This window comes from Pygocentrus nattereri, chromosome 23 (assembly GCF_015220715.1).
Source record: "Pygocentrus nattereri isolate fPygNat1 chromosome 23, fPygNat1.pri, whole genome shotgun sequence".
In the NCBI taxonomy this organism is placed as follows: Eukaryota; Metazoa; Chordata; class Actinopteri; order Characiformes; family Serrasalmidae; genus Pygocentrus; species Pygocentrus nattereri.
In genome coordinates this window covers 28,544,494-28,566,759 of record NC_051233.1, presented here as the reverse complement: position 1 = coordinate 28,566,759, position 22,266 = coordinate 28,544,494, and the positions used below count along the sequence as shown (strand labels likewise).

At 41.3% G+C, this 22,266-nt stretch overlaps 1 protein-coding gene across 5 annotated transcripts in view; it reads right to left on the bottom strand.

Annotated features, from left to right (window-relative positions):
• LOC108437058 (spectrin beta chain, non-erythrocytic 1) overlaps positions 1–22,266 on the bottom strand; it is a 99,668-nt gene that overhangs the window by 4,047 nt on the left and 73,355 nt on the right. For 3 of the 5 annotated variants that reach the window (XM_037533745.1, XM_037533746.1, XM_037533747.1), the window contains 29 exons: positions 22,023–22,176; positions 21,174–21,568; positions 19,700–19,804; positions 19,172–19,330; positions 18,466–18,677; positions 17,623–17,760; positions 17,236–17,455; positions 16,440–16,793; positions 15,684–15,866; positions 15,010–15,212; positions 14,531–14,621; positions 14,183–14,329; positions 13,446–13,709; positions 13,097–13,321; positions 12,479–12,568; positions 11,692–11,961; positions 11,092–11,222; positions 10,562–10,766; positions 9,738–10,115; positions 8,078–8,322; positions 7,753–7,891; positions 6,296–6,380; positions 5,201–5,397; positions 4,821–4,939; positions 3,649–3,724; positions 3,088–3,201; positions 1,353–1,528; positions 285–458; positions 127–169 (listed from right to left, as the gene is read on the bottom strand). In XM_037533745.1, the coding sequence (XP_037389642.1) occupies positions 127–169; positions 285–458; positions 1,353–1,528; positions 3,088–3,201; positions 3,649–3,724; positions 4,821–4,939; positions 5,201–5,397; positions 6,296–6,380; positions 7,753–7,891; positions 8,078–8,322; positions 9,738–10,115; positions 10,562–10,766; positions 11,092–11,222; positions 11,692–11,961; positions 12,479–12,568; positions 13,097–13,321; positions 13,446–13,709; positions 14,183–14,329; positions 14,531–14,621; positions 15,010–15,212; positions 15,684–15,866; positions 16,440–16,793; positions 17,236–17,455; positions 17,623–17,760; positions 18,466–18,677; positions 19,172–19,330; positions 19,700–19,804; positions 21,174–21,568; positions 22,023–22,176 (5,292 nt within the window). The remainder of the gene's footprint in view (positions 1–126; positions 170–284; positions 459–1,352; positions 1,529–3,087; positions 3,202–3,648; positions 3,725–4,820; positions 4,940–5,200; positions 5,398–6,295; positions 6,381–7,752; positions 7,892–8,077; positions 8,323–9,737; positions 10,116–10,561; positions 10,767–11,091; positions 11,223–11,691; positions 11,962–12,478; positions 12,569–13,096; positions 13,322–13,445; positions 13,710–14,182; positions 14,330–14,530; positions 14,622–15,009; positions 15,213–15,683; positions 15,867–16,439; positions 16,794–17,235; positions 17,456–17,622; positions 17,761–18,465; positions 18,678–19,171; positions 19,331–19,699; positions 19,805–21,173; positions 21,569–22,022; positions 22,177–22,266) is intronic. The other 2 variants (XM_037533748.1, XM_037533749.1) reach the window with 1 other exon arrangement.

Below are 22,266 nucleotides of genomic sequence, written 5' to 3'. Positions count from 1 at the left end.
CTGACTCACTGAAAAGAGTCAGACTGCCCTTTATTTCAGCTCCATAACATGGATAATGACCAGCAGGACAGCCCTGCCTGCTGTTTCCTGCTGAGGGTTTGAGTCTCAGGGTGGAGAGATACTCACCTCGTCCTTGGCCTGGAACAGGAACTCTTTCCCATCTCCCAGCCTGAGGAAAACAACACCAGGAAAAACGTTACTCAGGCACTAAACCACCACACGGTGCTGTGTTTTTTATCCAATGGGAAATCTGGCTGTAGGTAATCTGTATTTCTGTCCGTCACCTCAGTTTGAAGACATGCTTCCTCTTCTTGTAGTCGAGGGCGACCTCACAGGTGGCCTCACTGAGGCTGATGGGAACTTCTCCGTGGTAGGGGATTCCGTTAGAGGCGCTCTTGTTGTCCTTATAGAAGCCAAGACTTCCCTTCCTCAGCACACAGTACACATTCTGCCATGATCTGTGTGTGAGAGACAGAGAGAGATTCCAGTAATCACTTCCATATGTTCATAGGAAATTTATCATCACTCGCAATAATCACTCATTGCATTCCTGGGATTTATTCCCCCAGAAAATGTTTAGGGTTAGTTGATCTAACGGTGATTATGTATTTATATTAAGCTGAACAGGAAAAGTTGTTAAACACATCCAGTTATGTGCAAAACACCCCCTCAAAGGTCTAATGACATTTCTTTGTTGACTTTCTAAGTGAAAATAAGTTAACAAAACTAATCTTCTACTGACAGCTCTAATGAATACAGCAATTTAGTGCAATCATTAGTGCACAATGTTTATTATGTATTCGCTGAGTTTAACATCCTGGACAAAAATCTAAAATTTAAACTGTCAACTTTTGCACAGGACACATTTAATTTTTTCATGATACGTTAAATAAACTAATTAAAAAAGGAATTGTGCATTTAATAATAAACAACAGAGAGAGGATGTGTTAATTTATGGACAAGGGGGCTCAAAGCTTCTCCTTTTATGAGGGGACAGAGTGCAGAGAGGGGAAAAACAGTAAGGTAAGGAACAACCTTGGCATACCCTTCAGCACACTGCTCCAAAAATATGAATTACTTAGATTTTCATCAGAAAGCACAAAGTTGTTCACAGGAGTTTCACTGACTACCAACATGAACTATCTAACTAAACTATTAACCATCCATTAAATATCTAAGGCTTGCAGCTCAGAACAGCTCCACTGCCCCACACACGGATATTGCCGACCCATATGATTGAGTAACTGACATACAGGAAAATAAACTCATGCTCTTTAGTTTCATCCAGCTTTTTCTCTCCCATCCCTCCAGCCTAACACCACCTCCCTCTCTCTCCTTCCCTCCCACTGTACCTGTTGGCTGCTTTCTTTGCGTGGCTCTCCATCTCATGTTTTCTGCACAGCATGCCCTCCAAGGTCTCTGTGGTGGGGTCCACTCTGCCAGGCAATGTGGCTGAGGGGTCGTGCCGAGAGGCTGTGTCCAGTCCACTGTCCCGGCCCGGCCCGTTCACAGACTCAGACTCTGACCCCTGCGTGACACACACAGTCAGGGACTCTCCCACTCGTTCAGAGCGACACACTTCAGACTAGTTCATATTTGAATTAACGTTACAGTAAAACCAAAGGATTAAGTGACATAAGGGCCCTGAATCTACCTGCTCAGCTAATGATGGGTGACAACGCAGCATGGCATCAGTTTTAATTGGTAATGTTCACAAACACAATAAACTAAACTGTTTAACTGTAACAAGTAATTCTTGACTTTTTTCTTGTGTTTTTAACAGCACAGTTAAATAACTGGAATTTCATTTGACTCAATTTCATAAAATCTTACATATGCACTTCACTTAAATACAAGAAAAAGTATAAATGAACAAGCGATTACTTTGAGTTATTTTAGGTTAACATTCTTACTGCAATATTTTAGGATGTTAAGATTACAGACAGCCAATTTCTTCCACAGGTTGAAAGTTGTGAAAAGCGAATTTCTTTTACTTTGCAAATATCTTGTAATAGAGGAGTTGAATATTTTACTCAAGCAGAAGTAACATTGCTATGACTTAATATTCAAAAAAGGATCCTCACAGGAAAGATTGTGATTTAAATCTGTTCACCTGGCAGACTGAGACTGTTCATAACATCATGCCAGAACACAAACACACTCAGAGTACACAAGAACAGACAGCCTTACTGACAAACAAGACCAGTGACATCATGGGGGAACGCAGTAAGGAATTTTGGGAAACGCATGGAACACTGGGAGTGGCATGGAAAAACACAGCGAATGATGTAGTCAGACAGGGAATGCTGGGACACACATGGAAAACTGAACCAGCCACAAGGGGTTTTTATAAATTTGGGCATTTTGCAAAGATGTTAACATGGACTTTGAGGGCCAAAAGAAAAAAAGTTGTTACATATGTGGGTAAAAAACCTGAAATCATACTGAGGCAATGAAGTAGGCTTTATGGTCCAAAAATAGTCCAGCATACACTGTTAACACATTTATTAAAGGTGTCAAACTTAAATCTTTACAAGGTGTGCAGTAAAAACCAAAGACTGAGGGTAAGATTCATGTCCTTTAACATGAAGTTTGGATTTTTTCTGGCCTTTATGACAAAAGTACTGTTCCAATTAAAAGACAAGATCAGAAAAACATCTTTTAAATCTCGGGAGATGTAGCAACTTTTTGGGATTTTTAAACCCAAAAAACAAGATGGACTATAATATGGAAACTATTATAGACTTGAATGAGTTTATTTCCAATTATTATTGTTCTTATAGGCTGATACAAATATTTGAACATTAAACAAGACAAAAGCATTACAAAAGAAACATTAAAATCAACACGAGCAAGACCTGAACCCATCCTCCAATTCTCAGATACAGTGTTTTTAAAACAGCAAAACATGAAAAGCTGTGGGTGCCACGGGGTGGTTTGGCGCCCTCTAGCAGGCCAAGTGGGGAACTGCAACCACTGGTTTGCTAGGTAGCTATATTTGCCAAGCGCAGGCAGCAATGAGAGGGGTAGCAATGGTGCTAGGCTAAAGCTAAAGGTTAGCACAGCTCTAAAGGGGTTAGTACTCACACGCTGCTGTGCCTTGTAGGGTTTTGGCACAGGCTTAGAGACCGGTTTAGATTCTGGTTTAGAAAGTGGTTTAGGTTCCGGATTCGGCAGTTCAGATACCGAGACCGATAAGGACTGCAGGTAAGAGATGTGACAAGAGTATGTTAGTGTGTTTGGTGTTTGTGTGTGTGAGATGTAATGTGCTCCGGACACATAAAAGTATGCTGACACTGACACACAGACTCCACAAACAAAGTGAGTGTTAGTTTCATTTTATGCTGATTTCCTGACTCTGCTTCTTACAAAGCTCTGACACACAACTCCCCTCTCTCTTCTGCTCCATTCATATATAGATATATAACATATATATCTACAAGACAACATATATAGGACTGAAGAAACAGCACTGAACATGTAACAGGATGACTTTCAATGTGCGACACTCAGATGTGGTTCACGTTCTTCAGACTTGTCAAGGTTCCAGGGTGACAATGAGTGTTTACAGAGGGAGAAGAATGTGAAGTCTATATGAAGAGATATCAACAGCCTTAAACACACTAAAAACATATAGAGGTGCACTACCTGTGATGTGTCCTGGTCACTGTGTACTCCGTTGACAGACACTGACTGGTTTAGCGTGGTCTGGTCTAAACTTGTCCTGGAGGGAGAGGGAGAAGGGGAGAGAGAGAGAGAGAGAGAGAGAGAGAGAGAGAGAGAGAGAGAGAGAGAGAGAGAGAGAGAGAGAGAGACAGAGAGAGAGAGAGAGACAGAGAGAGAGAGAGAGAGAGAGAGAGAGAGAGAGAGAGAGAGAGACAGAGACAGAGAGAGAGAGAGAGAGAGACAGAGAGAGAGAGAGAGAGAGAGAGAGAGAGAGAGAGAAAGAAAGAGAGAGAGAAAGAGAGAGAGAAAGAAAGAAAGAAAGAAAGAGAGAGAGAGAGAGAAAGAAAGAAAGAAAGAAAGAAAGAAAGAAAGAGAGAGAGACAGAGAGAGAGAGAGAGATAGATAGAAAGAAAGAGAGAGAGAGAGAGAGAGAGAGAGAGAGAAAGATAGAAAGAAAGAAAGAAAGAGAGAGAGAGAGAGAGAGAGAGAGAAAGAAAGAAAGAAAGAAAGAAAGAAAGAAAGAAAGAAAGAAAGAAAGAGAGAGAGAGAGAGAGAGAGCACGTAGGTGAGAAACAAGACAGAGAAATTAATCATGTATTCACACATACAATTTCTACTTTTTGCAATATGTTAAATCCACAAATAAACAGAAACTGTGCACCAGCATTTGAACGAATATGAATATTTCAATTTGTTCTCTCTTTGTTTTTATTGGCACTAATGCATTTTCCTAGTTTGATCCTTCAAACAATCCAGCAGCGCAGGCTGAAGCCCAGCTCTATCACAAAATCTGTGACTGTAGCTCTCACGCTCAAATATTACTTTCAAATTACTTTTAAAGTGGTATGCTCAGCATCTTCAGCCAACTTTACTGGTCAATGCTTGGAGGCATAGGGATAAATCACTGAGAAGCATGTTCAGGTTTATGCAAACTCTGCATTCGCACAATTAAAATTATTTTACTGAACTACTAAGAGTAATAAATACATTCGTTAACACTATATAAACCTGTAGCGACGTGCTATAACACTGATTTTATGATTTGTTAATTATATTCTCACACAGAAAACATCCTGCTTAAAGAAACAAAATGACAACGCAGCGCTCACCATGCCTCCCCTAAAACCTGTATGATGGTATAGTCCTCAATTTACCTGGCTGCTGACTCATGTTCTGCTTCAGACTGTACCACCTCCTCTACGGGAGGAGGTGTGGGTGGTCTCCTCGCTCTCTCCTCTTCTTCAATCCTTTTCTGAATCTCATGCTCCTCCAGCTGCAGGGATAAGAGAGACCAAATAAAAGTTATATATTCCAGTTGGGGGTGCATGGACCCCAATTAGACCTACCCAACTCACCTGGCTATGGTTTCATATTTTTGAGTAAAAAGCAAATTTAAAATGTTATTGTCTTCGTTATCTGTTGCTTTCAAAAAACTCTGGCAAATAAAAATCTGCCCAAAAAAATTCTTAGATGAAAAGAATTCAGAATCGTAATCAGTGTTGCTGCAGATTGAATGTGTGTGCATGTTTCAGACCGTAGTGAGTTTCTCCAGTTGTACAAAGCGCTCCTCCCAGCCTGCAGCGAGTTTCTCAAAGGCTTCATGACGTTTGATGAGGCTTTCTACTTCGTCTACGTTGGAGCCCAGTTCTGCTGCCCGCACTAGCGGCTCCTGACCTGCCAACCATGACTCGGCTACTGATGCGTCCCTGCCGAACTGCAGCACCTCCAGAACTAAACACATACAGATAAACACACAAAAACGATCAATATTCAGTAAAGAAAAAGGAACAAAGAAACAAGCAAACAAAAACGGTATTGATTGTAAACGCACTACACTTTGTAGCACGGAGGACACATTTTGTACATCCAGTATTCAGTATCCAGTTGTTGTTCTACTGAACTTTAAAATAAGCTCTTTTTAATTGAAGAATCTAAAAGAATCCAATCATACTGAACCTTCACAATCACACCATTAACCCCAAAGGAACAACTACAAAGCTAACATCACACCACATCACATCAGAGTGAATGAGCACTATTGAATTTTTTTTTGTGATCAATTTTTTTGTTTCCTGTTAATCAAGCAGCATTTTATCACAACATTACAGAACTGCAGGAAAAACAACCCCCTTGCCCACCCCATCCCTCCCCATCCCGCTGGTCCATCCATCCCTGTTTTCTGTACATACTTTATACTACTTAGTCAATAAGATTTTAGTGCAAAGGATGACAATTCAAAATTAAAAGGAAAAAGAGGGAGAAAAGAATTTTAGTCTACGTTATGCACCTCACAGCATTTGTTCCAGTCTTTTTGCCACATCACAACAAATCTTCCAAGTCTCAAGAGTAGATGTTTTAACTTTATTAATCCCGGCTGTGGCCAATTCTAACAACTTCGTCATGCAGTTGAAATAGCCAATGTCGGAATGAGCACTATGTCATATGTTTTTCACAGGATTGGATCACATTCACTCCTTTTTCCCCTCCAATATTCAATATAGCATTTTCTGCAGATGTCCACCTGATACGGACACCTGGTCTTCGATCGGTGCCATTTCTAGTTCATGTTTCTGTGTAGATGGAAATGATGCTCTCATTCACATGCATGCACTCGCAGACATCCACTCACCGATCTGTAGGTATTCCATTTTGTCCTGCCATTTCTGGCTGATTTCATCTCTTTTCTCCTGAAGCTGCTCCAGCTTTTCCCGAATCTACAAAACAAAAGAGACAGTATATGTGTGAGCTTACCAGGTGTACACTGACCGTTTCGTCTAAGTGTGAATTAAGTATATCGGCAGTACTGTGTAAAAACTGTTCACCCTTCATTTTTTACATTTCCAGTTAAAATACTATAAGTTATACATTTTAAAGTGTCAGGAAAAACATATTTAACAGAAAGTGACATAGAAGTCTCAACTAAATATAATATCACATTTTTCAGTATTTAGTGTGTCCACTCTCTACATGAGACTCACTTTTGATTTTTTTAAAAGAAATCTTTTAAAGGGATATTATTCCACACACCCAAAGCTCAAGTCTTAGAAGTGGGTCGAATTTTCTACTTCCTATAATGCAAGTAATCCCAAACACATTCAATAACGTTCAAGTCTGGACTCTGTTCATTATCCTGAGAACACCAGCAGCTTCTTCGTTTGACGTGTCTGTCTCCTTTTCTTCGTGATGGCCTCTTGACAGCTAAACATTCTTTCAGACCCACAGTGCTGTCTTCTCACAGTGGAAGGATGGACAAACACCTGTGAGTTTTTATTTTTCCAGATCTGAAGAACGACTGTTGTGGTGGTCCACCAAGTTCAAGAGTTTCATTCTCAGCTCCTTTATTTCTGAGGCAGTTGAGATGTTTTGGGGTAGCTGCTTGCGTGAATGTTACTGTCTCTTTAAAGGGGAACAATGTCCGTGTCAGCGACTCCTTCGGGAATGATTTGTTGGGACGACGCAGTTGTAACTGTGGCGTTTTAAGACTGCAAGGATGGGAAGGTTAATGTGGCAGTAGGTGCACAAAGGTAAATAGTGGACAGATTGAATAATGGATTTGAGATTATACGTATTGCTTGAGGCTTCTGTGTAATATCTGTTAAATATACATTTCCTGACACTGAAAATGAATAACCTATGAAATATAATGTTTTTACTGATGGTTTAGACCTGGTCACAGTCCAGATTGAAACTCTAAGAGAGAATATAGAGAACATTTGATCTCACATTAAACACAAACTAGTTTGCCAGTGTTTTTCAACTGTTTGAAACCATCAGTGCTGAGTGGAACAATACTGACTCTTCTTTCTGTAAAAGGTTTTCTGCAAGTTTACAAGCACACCCATAAGACTTCAATATTGAAAGGAATCAAAGGGAAAAGCTTTTCCATACTTGGTTACTTTATTTGTTTATTGATTTGTTTATAAGATCATGAAAAGTTTAATGCTTTGCCATTCAATTTTTGCACTGAAGTGTATGTGTATTATATGCGCCAAGTTATTGTTTACGTTGGTGTCTGAAACAGGAGAGTGTGTGTATGTCGCGTCTAAAGTGCAGTGGTTGTTGAGGAGAATATATGTGTATGTGTACCTCGTCTGAAGCATAGTGGTTGTTGTTGAGAAGTGTGTTTCCCATGTCGGTGCATGCGGTGAAGTTGCCGGCTCTGGCCTCAATCTCTGCTTTAATGTCCTGATGATTTGCTATCACCAGCCCAGCCGATGACACATCTCTGAAACACACCACACAAATAATTACACTGTTTAAAAAAACATAATCCAGTATTATTTATTCTGCATGGCTAGAATTTAAATAGTGTGTCTGTATTTCATCACTGTTTGTGAGAATATGCATATTTACATGCCTTTCACAGAAGTTTTAACAGTAAACGCTTGTCTGTATGTGTGCTTGTACAGACCTGGGGCTGTCATGGGACTGTATCTGCAGGTTGATTCCATCCATCCACAACATCAGATCTCGGACCATGTTGAAGAAGCGGAACTTCTCCACTGTATCTAACAGCAGCAGTCGTCTGGATTGAGCGGCGGCCAGAAGCCCTTCCCAGGCCTCAGTCACAGCTCGCTCATGCCGGTGGATGTCCTCAGCTTTCTCTCCAGCATATGCTTTCTGCAGACGAGCCGCATCGTCCTGCACCTGAGTCACCTGCAGGGTCAAATGGCAAATGTTAATGAAAATCATTGAGATGGATAGGAGATAAGGGGAGATGAGGGGAATGTATACACCCTGTAACAGGGTAACTCATAAGAGCTCATCAGAGGTCCCCTTCCACTTATTTTCTCTCAAGATTAGATGATGAGACCAAATCTAATCTGGATACATTTACTTAATGGCTATGGATCAATTCATTCAGAAACTTCATCTGGATCTGGACAATTCTTACATTTATCTTGTCCCCAGTTCCAGTTATTTCCTGTGTAGATTATGGATCATCAGCCTATATTTGGTAAATGGATGCACAGAAATGTTTTAGCTACTCTTCAGGGGTGGCATTTCTCCTTGTTTTTCCCCTTTATATCACTACTAGAGACAGTTTTGTAATTAATGGAAGAACATGGCAAAAAGCTAATTACAACAGATGTGTGTGTGATTTTTTTACCTTATATAAGATAATGTTACCTATAAACAAGACACCTGGAAGCCTGATTTTTATCCTGTTTTGGTCACTCAATCACAGTAAGGGTGCATACTCTTCAGCTTTCCGTTCGCCAGAATATAACTACTGCACTATTTGAGAATATATAGAAAATATGGAGAATATATATGGAAAAATTCAAACAAGACGTTTGCGAACAGCTTTGTACTAAGCTCTGTTAGAATATTCGTTAGCTCGCTAGTTTAGGTAGCAAAGGCTCTTTTGGATTGAAATGAAGCCACTAGCAGGTGGATGACCTGGAGCAGTGGACCGCAGAGAGGGAAGTCGTTGCCGGCCAGTCATTCCCATTTATGCAAGTCAGCAACAGAGGTTACTGACTAGCATAACCTAGCCAAATACGTTAGGCTGGGAAAAACACAGACGTCAATGCGCTGGAGTTCTTATATCATTATAGTTTTAGGGGAGGGGTCATGCTAAGAATGGCTCCAGTGTGTCATGTCATGATTTTAGGCCCATCCATATAAAAGTCTTCACCACAAAAATCAGAAACAGGTTAACGGTTAACTCCACAATTCAATAAAATATAGTTCATAATCTTTTCATAAGATTTCAGCACTTATTTTCTAACATGTTTAAAGTGTTCAGAAACAAATTTCTGAATTTACATAGATTTTAACAGTGAGTGGCAAGTGTGGGATTTGGGTATGCAGTTTCCATTATTTGTTAGCTACATTAGCCTTGCAGCCCCAGTGCAAAACTTAAGAAGCAAACTTCAAATATAGTTTTATTTATTATTTATAGTTTTTTTTTATCATTTTGACTTCAAAGACAAGCACACAATAGCCTTTATTAGGACATGGGGTGCATCTGCTTTAGATTTTCTTCAAGTTGTTTCCCCTCCCAGAGTTTTCACAGAAATACAGTGTTTTCTTCAAAAAGTAATGATATGGTCTCTCACACACACCTGTCCACTCAGTGCCTGTACATCATGTTCATAGGCGGTGTGTTGGCGGTGCAGGTGCTGGACAGTGTTGAGGTCTCTGCCCAGTTCCGCTCCAGCCAGAGCCTCTCTCTTCTCCTTTACTCGCCCCAGTGCCTCACGAGCATCCTGGTGGAAGCGGTGCAGCTCGTATGAGGCGGCCAGCATCTGCGTACGTGTGTCCATCAACTCCAGCAGATCTGCCCAAGCCTCATTCAGACCGTCCTTCCACTCGGCCACACTGGCGTTCTCTGGATGACCTGATTCGATCAGCTCATCTGCCTGAGCATTCACAGCGTCTACTCGCTCCTGACCGATCGCACTGGTGTCCCGAGCAAACTCCCGGAACTTGTCTCGCAACATCTGAGAAACGGAGAGAGAAGGAACAACCATTTCATGAACAAACTTATAGACAAAAACAGACATCTCCTATGTGCACTACTACTCAAAACTTTTAAATGACAAAAATCCTAAATGACTGTTAAACAATACACCACAGTAACTGCCTAGCAATACTGAAACAACACCTGGGATACCTCAGCAGGCACCCAGCAACACCCTACCAACCACATGGGACACTGAAACAACAATCTAGCAAAATTCTAGTAACAACCTGTGAATTGCTTAAATCGCATGATCACTGCATTTTCTTCAGGTAATGTACTTTTCTAATACGCAAATCATGTCCAAAAGGAAAAAAAATGCCTAAAAATCTCTCACATCTCTACACATACACTCACATTCTTTAAGTGTCATGTCTAATATGAGAGAAAGGAAAGCACAGACAAAAATAGTAAACCCTTTCGTACAGTGACATGCTCATAGTCTTGTCCGAGTTCATGAGAGCCGGCAACGACTTCTCTCTCTGCGATCCACTGCTCCAAGTCATCCACCTCTCTCTTGAGCTGGGTCAGCCTCAACCTCTCCTGCAGCCTGACCCGCCGCTCCTCCGCCAGGTCCTTCAGCCCAGCGTACAGCTTATCCACTTGAGCCTGACGCAGCGTGATCCGCTCACTGATACACAGACAGAAAATACAACGACTTCTGTGCATTCAGAGATTTACTTTCGCCTGTATTGACATGTCAGTTATCTTGTTCCAGGCTACACTGACACTATTCAGGTTGCATCTGACTACAGCAATCCTTATCAGGTTTAGGCTAATTAGTGGCTATAAGCTTCTATTAATTGCATTCTAAACTAAAAACATCATGCCATTCTGTCTAGTACAAAAGCAGTGCTAGATAGCTAGTGCTATTGTCGTATTAGTCTGAGTGAAGATTCTGTGACAATCCCAATTTCAGCACAACTGCTTGGTTAGAAAGCCACACTGCTCCTCACCTCTCAGGATGTTCACTGTTCACCATGAGCCTGCTGCTGTTGGCCAGCTGGTGGATGGTCTGAGCGTAGTCCTCCAGTGCCTGCTCCAGGATCTGGTGCTTCTTCACCATCACCACAGCACTCTGTTCATCCTGTTATAACAGTTATAAAAGCATTATATTATAATAAACATCACAGCGCTTTGCTTGTCAGGTAATTACTGTTATATATGTATTATAACAGGCCCAGTGTTCTGTTCATCCTGTCATAACAGTTATAAATGCATTATAAACTTCAGAGCACGCCGCTCATTCTGGAATGACAGCTATAAATAAGAGCACAGATATTCCTGTAATAAACAAAATTCTTGTAAAACTCACAAGAACTCTGACCATCCTGTAACAGATATAAACACATGGCCAGAATGTTCTGCTCATAATGGAATAGTAGTTATTAATGTTTTATAAAGTGAGTGTCCTAAAATGTTTTTGTAATCACCACCAGAAAAATCTGTTGTAATAACAGTTGCAAACAGCTGGATTCAAAGTCTGGAGTTGAATATACTGGGGATACATCATATTACATATTACATTTACATATTACATTACATATTACGCTCACCTTGGCCTTCTCCTCAGACATCATATGCAGCTCTTGTTCGCCCATCCAGGCCTCAGCCTCAGCTGCGTCAGCGTAGAACTGCTGGGCTCGGTTGGCTTCGACTAAGCGCGCATGTCTCTGGTCAGTCTCTGAGATGAGCCGGGCCCACAGCTCCCCGAGCTCTGTCAGACGCTCATCCAGAGCTGCACGCCGCTCATCATCCATGCTGCGCCCGTGTGCCTGGATGTCATTGATGCGGGGCTGATGGCCCTGGATCTCCTTTTGTAGAGTCTTAACATAGAGAGAAAAAAGAGAACTAAAACCTGAGAAAAAGTGTGAGCAGCAATTACAAACTGAACAGAGAACAAAAGCAAAAATGAAGAGAACATGACGGCTTTGTTAAAATGCGTTAACTGGTTAGTCATTGTTTTATAATTCAGTGATTACAAATAAAAAGATAACATTCTTCTGAACGTGCATAACTGACCTATAAAAACAGTGGTTAATATCAAATTAGCTGAAACCTCACAATAAGAAAGATTTCATTCCTGTATTTGTTAACGCTCTTCACAAAATGTGCTTTGCTTGTTATTTGCTGTGAACCGTCTTTAATCTCTGAGTGGGAGCGAGTAAAAAAAGAATACCTCAGCTCATCTTGCTCATAAACCTGGATTCAGGCCAAAATAAAGGTATTTCCTACGTCCTTGCATTAATCTGGCTACACCTACATAATTTTGAACTAAAACTGCATCTGTCAATCAGTTTGCGGCAGAAATAAATAAGTAAAAAGTGTCTGTATGCATGTTACCTGGTTCTTTTTGATGAGGAGCTGTACGCTGGGTAGGTCTTTGCCGTGATCAGTGGATGTAGCCATAGGCATTCTTTCTTTCACCCACAGCTGCAGAAGAGACAGACAGAAAGAGTTAGTCAACTATATTCCACATGCAAGGTTTCAGCAGGAAAAGTGCATGACATTAATAATATGCCACATGACAAATGTGTGATTTAAAGACTAGGAAAACCTTCTAATGATTTATCTTTTCAGGGGCTGTTTTGAAATGTTTAGCAGAAGGAAGGCAGATTGCTAAAGTTAGTGCTAGGAAGTTGAATATCTTCATGTAAACGTAGTAACTCTTTAAAATTCTACAATGTTTTTTTATGAGTGTGTTTAATGATCACGGTAAAAGTTGCACGATGCTTGTATTTATGAGAGTATGGGTCACTAACTAGACCAGCAGTCAGGATTGGTTGACATCACAGGGTCGAACACTGTACAACAAAACAAACTACAGATTACCCTCAGTAAATGTGAAGGCCAGCTGCAGTTTCACTCAGGCTAATAGATTTGAAGGGTTTCAACCCAAAGTGTATATGTGGGACTTCAAAAGCGTGTGAGGGTGAGTGAGTATGTAAGAGTGCATCTCACTATTTCATCCTCCAGGTCTCTATTGAACTGGTGGGCTTCTTTGGAGGCGAGCAGCTGCAGGCGCCTGTTTTTGAGCGGATCCTGCAGCTGAGAGAATCTGTCCTCCACTCTGCGCTGCTGACTGTCCACCTCCACTATTCCAGCCTCCTCCTGGGCCAAGGCCAGTGCCTGAGACTGTAGAGCTTGCACCTCCTTCTCACGAACATCCATCTGGTGCTCCAGCATCTGAAACACACACAGGTTTAGCATCCCAATACCATTGCTGATAATATTACCAATGTTTTGTTTTCTATAATTAGCATTTTATCACCCAGGTCTACTGCAGTTTGCCCAACCTGGGCTGCCATACCTGGTGTTTCTTGAGCAGTATGTTGACACTGGTTAAGTCCTTGCCAAAGTCGTCGCTCTGAAGTTGAGAGGAGATGTTCTGGAGCCAGGAGTCCAGTGCCGAACAGCTCTGAGTGAACAGCTCGGCCCGGTTAGCATCAAACAGGCACTGCGCTTTGGTCTGTGTGGTGTTCTCCAGCTCCTCCCACTGCTTCTGTAGTGCACGAAGAGTCTCTGACACAGTCTCCTCCAGTTCAGGCTTCTCAGCCACCAGTGCCTGACCCTCCTGGAAAATATAGAGAGTGTGAATGAGAACCAAAGTCAAGTCTTTTTTTCTACTTTAGTAATGGTTTGGTGAAAAGTCACACACAACGACAAAATGAAAAGAAAAAAAAAATGGCTTTGAGATGTCTGATTTTTCAAACTATGGGACATATTTTTGTCTGTGTTTTTAGATAACAGTATGTCACACGGTATCAGAAACCATATAAGCAAGATCTTCTGTAGATCTCTTAACAACTTAACACTCAGTCTGAGGCAAGTATCTACACCAACTATGTCCTCTCCGAATCAATACATTTGAAGGAAATCATACATTTGATTTTTCATTAAACCATACAGAGCAAATTTGTTTGGCTAGAAGATTGTTTACTCCTAACAAATCTGAAAAATACTGTTTTTATAATAATTTTGACTAAGTAGGATCTACATCAGCACTTGTATTTGCAACTTTCTGAAATGTGTGTGAGATGCCTGTACCTTGTCGATTTTGTCCAGCCAGTCTTTGTTGGAGGCCAGCTCAGCCATGAAGGCCTGGTGTTTCTGCCACTTGCTATGCAGGTTCCTGGCCTCATCATATGACATGTCTTGAGCTGTCAACATCTTCTCATTAATCCAGAGAGTCAGCTACAGAACGATATAGAGATTGCGACAGAGATAGAAAGAGGGACAGAAGAAAAGAGAAATGACTGAGAAGAGCACATATCGAGTATTTATATCACTGCACATGTAATATATGGATTGATTCATCTTAAGCTAAACAGCAATTCAGCCTAACTGTGTCCATAATCAAGGTAGAGGCCTGTGATTAGTGCCTGGTATTTATACCTCCTGTCCGTCCTGAAGGAAGTGCTGGAGCTCCCTATTGTCCTTCAGTTTGGCCAGAAGATCATTAGCTGCCTGCTTATTCTTCTGGTGTCTAATACAGAAAGAGAAATTCTTAGACAGATGTCTCCAAACAGATATCAGTGTCTTTACACTGCACACAATAAAGATGTGTATCCACAACACAGGCATCGTAAGTCCTAAGGAGGTGATAAACTGATGGTTACCATGTTCTATTAGTTTTATCTTATTGTCGCTCTTAAGAAAAACTTTCATGACAAACTAACAGTATCATTGCATCCAAAATGGTACTATTTTGCTATTGGTAATTTTTTTAAGCAATTTTTTTGCTAAATAATATGGGGCTATTAAGGATCGCCTCATATGGTCATGCCTTTTATGACCTACGGGGACCCAGGCTTATAGAAATGAAACTACCAAACGAATTACTTCTTTTTATCACCAGTCTCTCTCTTTTGTACCTCTCTTGAATGGAGTCAGCTTTCTCCTGAATCTTGTCAGCGTTGGCGTTTCCGTCAGATACAAGGCGTCGCCCAGACTCCACCACACCATTGATCTTTTCTTCACTGGCCTCCATGGTGGTGAGAAAGTCCTCATGCTTCTTGATGGCCTCCAGTGCCCCTTGCAGGCTACTGGGCATCTCAGTGTGTGACAGCACATACTCCTATGGAGGGACGCATAAAGAGAACATAAATTACGGTAAACCAAAGTCAATAATGATCCTGGTGCCTTATTCACAAATGCTGAAATTCTAGCTAGTGATCATCACTCATTCATTGATTTCTCTCTTTCACCATCTGTCCATTAGAGGTGTGTGGTTTCACATTTAATGCGATGTTATCACATTAACGTATCTAAGCATATCGATCTCCATTTATGTGCAAGTTTGTCGAAAATGAAAGCAAGTTTCTCTACAGTGAACCACTTCTTGAACACTTTGAATGACTTTGCATCTCCCCTTTAAGTGAATGCAAAGTACAGAAGGCAAAACGGTGTAGAAAAAAAAAAATCTCATAGTACTCACAGCTACTGCGAGCTATTTTGTTTCATTAGTATCACTAAAGGCGGTGCATTATTAAATCATGAATTCTGAAACTGTCATCATGTCTTATGAAAACGTCTCTTTGCGTCTGACCTGGCTGTTGAGAAAGCCTTCGGCCTGCTTGGCATCCCGGAGAAAGGTCTGGAAGTCAAAGGCCTGAGCCAGCACGCAGTGTCTGCTCTCCCACATCCTGCGCAGCTCATGCCAGCCTGTGTCCAGAGCCTGCAGCCGCTGAGCCAAGAACATGTGCTGAGCGTCCGTCTGACCCTGGGTCACCTACACACACAACCACAGAAAAGGCCAGGGGGTAAACGTGCATGCAGACTTGTAGAACTGCTGTTAATGCAGTATCAGTACCTGGCCTAATTATTCCAAATTGGGGTTTAATAAACACATTTCTTCATTTGAACGAGCAGCCATCTAATACATTCATTCTGTATGCGTGCTGTAACATGATAAATGCCCTTTTTATTTATTTAGCCATTAATTTGTGCTTACCTGGGATGGGCATGGTTATTCTGTATTATTTACATTCAATGCATAATTTCTGAACAACTAATATATTTTATATACTCAAATATTAGCTAAAATAAATATAAACACATCTTAGTATCTATTTCCTTAATAAGGAACTTGAAAAAGACATGCAGTTTGGAATAAATATAAGTTAATAAAGGAATTCTGAAATATTATGAAATGTATTTTTAAAATAGATTTTCGACTGAGCGTGTGGTGTAGAACTTTTTGCTGGGATGCAAAAATCAGCTGATAGTGATATATTTTCACATTCAAACACCATTTGTAATACATGCATGTATTTCAAGTGCAAGAAATACTGCCAGTGCCTACCTCGGCTCCGGTAGCCCTCATCTTCTCGTAGTCCTCGCGGTAGTTGTCCACCTCGTTCTTGATGGCCTCGTGCTGGGCCAGCAGCCGCTCAGCCTCAGCCAATGAGGTGGGTGTGTCTTCAGAGGCCACGGCCGTCTGTGTGCGGGACAGCCAGGCCTGAAAATCGTCCAGATCCCTCAGGAAGCCCTGCAGTTTGGATGCTTCGCCCAGGGACTCCTCGCGGCGCTTCATAGTGGAGCGAAGATCCTCCCACACCTCCTGGATCTCCTCGAGCCTCGCACGGATCTCTCCGGCCTGCTCCGGATGCTCTGATGCCAGCTTCTCTGCTTCTGAACGCAGACCGCCCAGCTTGCCCTGCAGGAGTGAACAGAGGAGAGAGAGAAGGTGCAATGTTATCGTGCTCTCATGTGTGTATGCTGGTTTGTGTATACTCTAGTAGTCAATGGTTAAGGTGCATATCTAGATGGGTTTTCATTCTTTTTTTTTTTTTACTATTTCCCTCGTCTTAGAACAACAGTGCATAAATCCAAATTTGTGAAATAGCACATATGTAATTAGGTATTATTAAACAAACCAAAAATCATCTCTATTTTAGGTTATTGAAAGAAGCCCCTTTGCCATAATTTATCTTAAACACATACATTCAACCAGGTGTGTCCCAACTTTTGACGTGTACATGTTTATATTTGTAGCAACATGGCCTGTAGCTTATGAGCTGCATTATGTGCATCAGGGTATGGAGTGGTATTAGATTATTGCCTTTGCCTTTGAGCACCTAATGGGTATTTGTTTGTACCTGTATAGCCTCCAGGTCCCTTTCCATGCCGGTGAGTTTGCGCTGCAGGGCCATGACACCAGCCAGATCATTGCCCAAGCTCTGAGTGGACTCAATGACTTTAGTCTTCTCCTTCATCCAGCTCTGGATCTCATTACACTCCAGATGATAGTTCTGGATGTTCAGAGCAGATTCCAAAGCCTGTTTCCTCTGGTCTGCAACTCTCTGGAACTCACTCCACCTACACAGACACAGAGAGACAGGGGTTATGGGATTTGATGCATTTGGGTAGTATGTGTTTCTGAGAGGGGGACATGAGTCTTGACATGTATTGTTATATAATTAAGACAGATACAAATAAGCAGTTTTATGTTTAAGTGCTTTTTATGTGTGTGTGTGTGTGTGTACCTGTTGTTGAGTTGGTCCTGTGTCTGGTTGATTTGCTCTTTGTTGCGGCTGTCTGATTTCAGCAGCTGTTCAGCGACCTGATTAACATCTGTGATGCGAGAACCCAGGTTATTCATCTCTGGCTCCAGAGTTTCAAACCTAGAAAAGCAAAACACAAAACATTTACAATCATAGCAGAACCATACAACCCATTTACAACTGTAATACAACCTATGTGCAACCCATTTACAACACAACCCATTTGCAAACAAAACACAACCAAGCAACCCATTTACAACTATAATTCAACTTATTTACAACCATAACACAAACAACATACTTACAGCTATAACAACAAATCAAGCCATTAATAAATGCAACACAACTTGCAACCATACATTACAACCATGACACATTCCATCTATAACCATAGCACAACCCAATGTTCACAATTATAATTCAACCAAACAACCCACTTACATCCACATCACAACCCATGTACAACCACAATACAATCCAGAAACCCATTTACAACAATAACACTACTTATTTACAATCATTACACAACCCACTTAGATCCATAATACAACACAGTCCATGATATCACCCATTTACAACCATGACATAACCAAAACAAACAAAAACAACCTCATCAAAAACACTGAATTCTGAAAAGGCTGCAGGAGCATTTGAGCCACTTAACATGCATTACACAGAGGGCTCCACTCAGTGACCCTCTTCACTAATTACATAAATTGCATAACATTTCTAAAGAAATCAAACAGTATTTCTTTAAACTAGAAAAATTACTAAAAAGAATCAGTCTATATTTCTCCATCCCTACATGCCACATTCCTCCCTCACCTTTGCTGGACCACCTCCAGGTCCTCCAGTTTGGAGGGGATCTCCATGTTGTGCAGCCACTGCTCCTTCTCCCCGATCCATAGCTGACAGGCTCCAGCCTCGCTGAACATGCGGTACAGTGCTAGCGCCCCCTCCAGAGCCTGTCGCCGCGCTGACGACAAAGCCTCTAGTTCTTCATATCGCTGCTCAATCGCAGGTAGACGCCCCTCCACCTGAGAGAAACATAAACAAAGAGAAAAGTTTTAACTTTCTACATTTGATGAGGCAAGGCATCTTTATACCGCTTTAACATTTCCATTTCCTGATGGATAAACCAACAGAAATACCAAATTGACTGGAATAAAATCTCTTTTCATGAGCTTAAATTAAAAGCAAAGGGTTTTGCCCTCTCCTGTAAAGCTACCATTTTAGAGATGTTTTTCTTTGGACAGCGACAGAACATATGGAACATAATATGAGATGTCAGTAATAATATATTACACAAATGGGACATGACCCCCGTTTTAACATTGCACAAAAAAACCTCTGTGTATGTTTGTGGGTGACCCAGTGTGACCCATACCCATCCACCATTACCAGAGGGTGTCCAGCATGTGCCTTAAATTATATTCAGATTTACAGGTGAAAATATATATTAATAAACATTTCTGTAAATCTGCCAATGTAACTAAGTTGGCTAATTTTCAGTGTCTACATGTGTGTGTACCTGCGGAGATTGGGCGTAAGCAGGGGGCAGAGTTTGAGCCTGCTCATGCAGTGAGTCTATGAGAGAACGATGGCTCTGGATCTCCTCCTCCACCTCCCTTTGTTTCCGCGCCAGCGTCTGTGTGGAGAATTCATCATGGCCAACCTCCTGACTGGACACCTGCCACAACACAAGAACCCTTGTTAGCCAAATGGCTAATTTTCACCTGAGGTCTAACAATGCACCCCTTTTTCTGACGATGCAGTTACAGCTGTATTATTTTAGCAGGAGATACTAACAGTAACACAGCAGTTACAGCTACATCACTGTACTCTTTCCAACACTGCACTCATTGCTATATTTCTGCAACATGCAACAAACCACTAACAAACATTTATAGCCATGGTCAAACATTGTCAACATAAAAGAAGGTAAAGATTTAGAATAAAAAAATAAAAAAGACACAACACGACACAAGAAACAGCAAGTGGTAGTAGTTCAGGCTTGTTGCCTCATGTCTGGTGTAAAATCAGCTTTATAGTATGTCACCTGTCTGAGTGTCTCCAGCAGCCAGGCCTCCATGTCATTAGCATCTGTCTGGAATTGGTGCAGAGCTACAGACTCTTTCAGACGCTGCTCACGCAGCTGAGACGTCTGGAGTAAGTGTGAGAGAGAGAAGAAACAATGTTTATAAAACGGTATATCGACAAATCAGTGACTACTTAATTTTAATACTAAACATTCCGGTTTAATTGAGCTTAGTTCAAATGTGCTACTCGTGTATATCCATCAATCCATCATCATGACTGAATCTTAATTCACCATCCACTCAAATGACTGTCTATCCATCACTGTGACTGGCTCTTAATTCACTCATCCATCCAGCCAGCCATAAATTTCCATCTATCCATCAATCTCAAAAAAGTACGTGTTTATCAACACACACGTTGTTTTATCACTATTTTAACACATTTGCTCTCAGGCCACCAGAGCACAACTCTCCGATAAAAAAAAAAAAAAAAAAAAAGTCTGTCACAATATGTCTATGCATTTAACTTGAGGCATAAAGCCAGTGCAGTGTGTTGCACTGATTTGAAGATGGTGAGTAAACTTTTTTTTGGAACTTTATAATTATTTCTTACCAATTATAATAATACTCAACACTCACTTTTGCTGCACTTATTTTATTGTACTTCACTGTGTATTGTAGCTTACTGTACTGTACTGTACTGTATCTTATTGTTATTGTATTGCATTGAATGGCACAGAGTTCTGCGTTCAACTCTGTTTCCTTTTCTCTTGGTGTCTGCAGTGACATATTGTTTCTAGCAGTATCTGAGCTCAGGTCTGTCTTTTTCTCTAAGCTATTGGTAACTAGCAAAAGATACTTTCTCTAGATTGACAAAGCACTTCTTGTAAGTCGCTCTGGATAAGAACGTCTGCTAAATGCTGTACATGTAAACTTTTGGCCAAAATAAAGTTCCTAAGTGACTTTAAGGGATAAAAAAATCCAACTAAAGCTTGGATTTCTGTGTATATTCCACAACTGTGTAAATGGTCCTCCAGTCACATTAGTGGTTTTTTATTATTCTATTTAATACCCAATTTTTTCCCCTCCAATTTAAAAATAATCAATTCATGTCAGCTAACAGAGGCCCATGTTGGCTTGCATCATGCTGAGGGACTGCAGAAAGGGTGGGTCACAGAGAGTAAGAGAGGCCATTAAGCCCTCTTATCCATCTATAGCCAAGAGTCTAAGCCTTCACTGGGGAGAGTTGACAGTTGCACCACTTAGGAGACCTCATTCAATAAACTGTACAAAATTTAAAAATAAATAAATAAATAATAAATAAAATGCATTGTGGTACAATGTGAGATGTCATTATGCATAGTTTCCTATCTGTAATGATCTGTAATGGAAATCATTTGCAGTGATCCATCAGAAAAAAAAAAAGTGACAATTCACCTGATCAACAATTTACCACACTGCCGCACTCATCAACGCATGTCTCTCATTCCTCACCTCCTCCAGATGGCTCCACTGCGCTCTGATGTCTTTAATTCTCTCTGTCACCTCAGGAGCTCCAAAGTGTCCCTCCTGCACCAGCTGCTCTCCGGAGGCGATGCTGTTGCTGAGGGGGCCATAGCGGGCGGCCATCTCGTCTCTAAAGGCCTCGTGTTTGGAGAGCAGGTGCAGGGCAGAGGTGAGGTCTCGGCCGCAGTCTCCGGCAGCCAGGATCTGCTCCTGCTCCCGAATCCACGCCGCTTCTTCGCCCAACTCCCACAGGAACTGCCACAGACGGCGAGAGTCCTCGAGCTTCACTCGCCGCTCACCTGCCAAACGGCCCAGCTCATCGTATGCCTGGCCCAGCAATGACACCTTCTCCTCCACCAGAGCTGGCTCACACGGCTTATAGCCTAGACCAGGAGAGAGAGAAAGACAGACAGGACAGGAGGAAGAGACCGTGCACAGGACAAGGAAGTAAAAAAGGGAGAGAGACGTTAGGGGACAGCCGACGGTCAGTAGAAGCTCACTTTGTCATAACTGTTTAAACTGTTTTTTACAAGAACCTGAACATGATTTACATGATTTTAGTAAACACAGCTTCCAATTTTCATCACAGATGTCCAGTGAAAGCAACATCCTGAACGAGTGCATACAATATATTTTTCACCGACATTTAAAAAAAAAAAAAAAAAAAAAAAAAAAAAAGAAAGAAAATCAACCAATGTTGTCAATTTGTCACTACTACTACTACTAATGCCTAGTCGACTAGTAAAAGTCAGTAGTCATGCAACCCCTAGTTTACGTTTTTTTTTTTCTGTTACGTACTGATTTAAGTATGCATGTAAATGTGTGTGTGATACTCACTCATTTCTTCTGAAGTGAAGCGTTTGGCTGCTGCCTGCACAGCTCGTACTCTCTCTGCCTGGGCGGATATGTCTGCCTCCACCAGAGTGTGTTTCTGCAGCAAATCCTCCACATCATGAAGGTGTTTCCCGCTGTCCTGAGACTGCAGACGACCCTGCATGCAAACGCACACATTGTTAAACAATTGACCAATAATAGAGAGGCGAGGTTTCATTACACATGAAGCAAAACAATAAACCAAAGT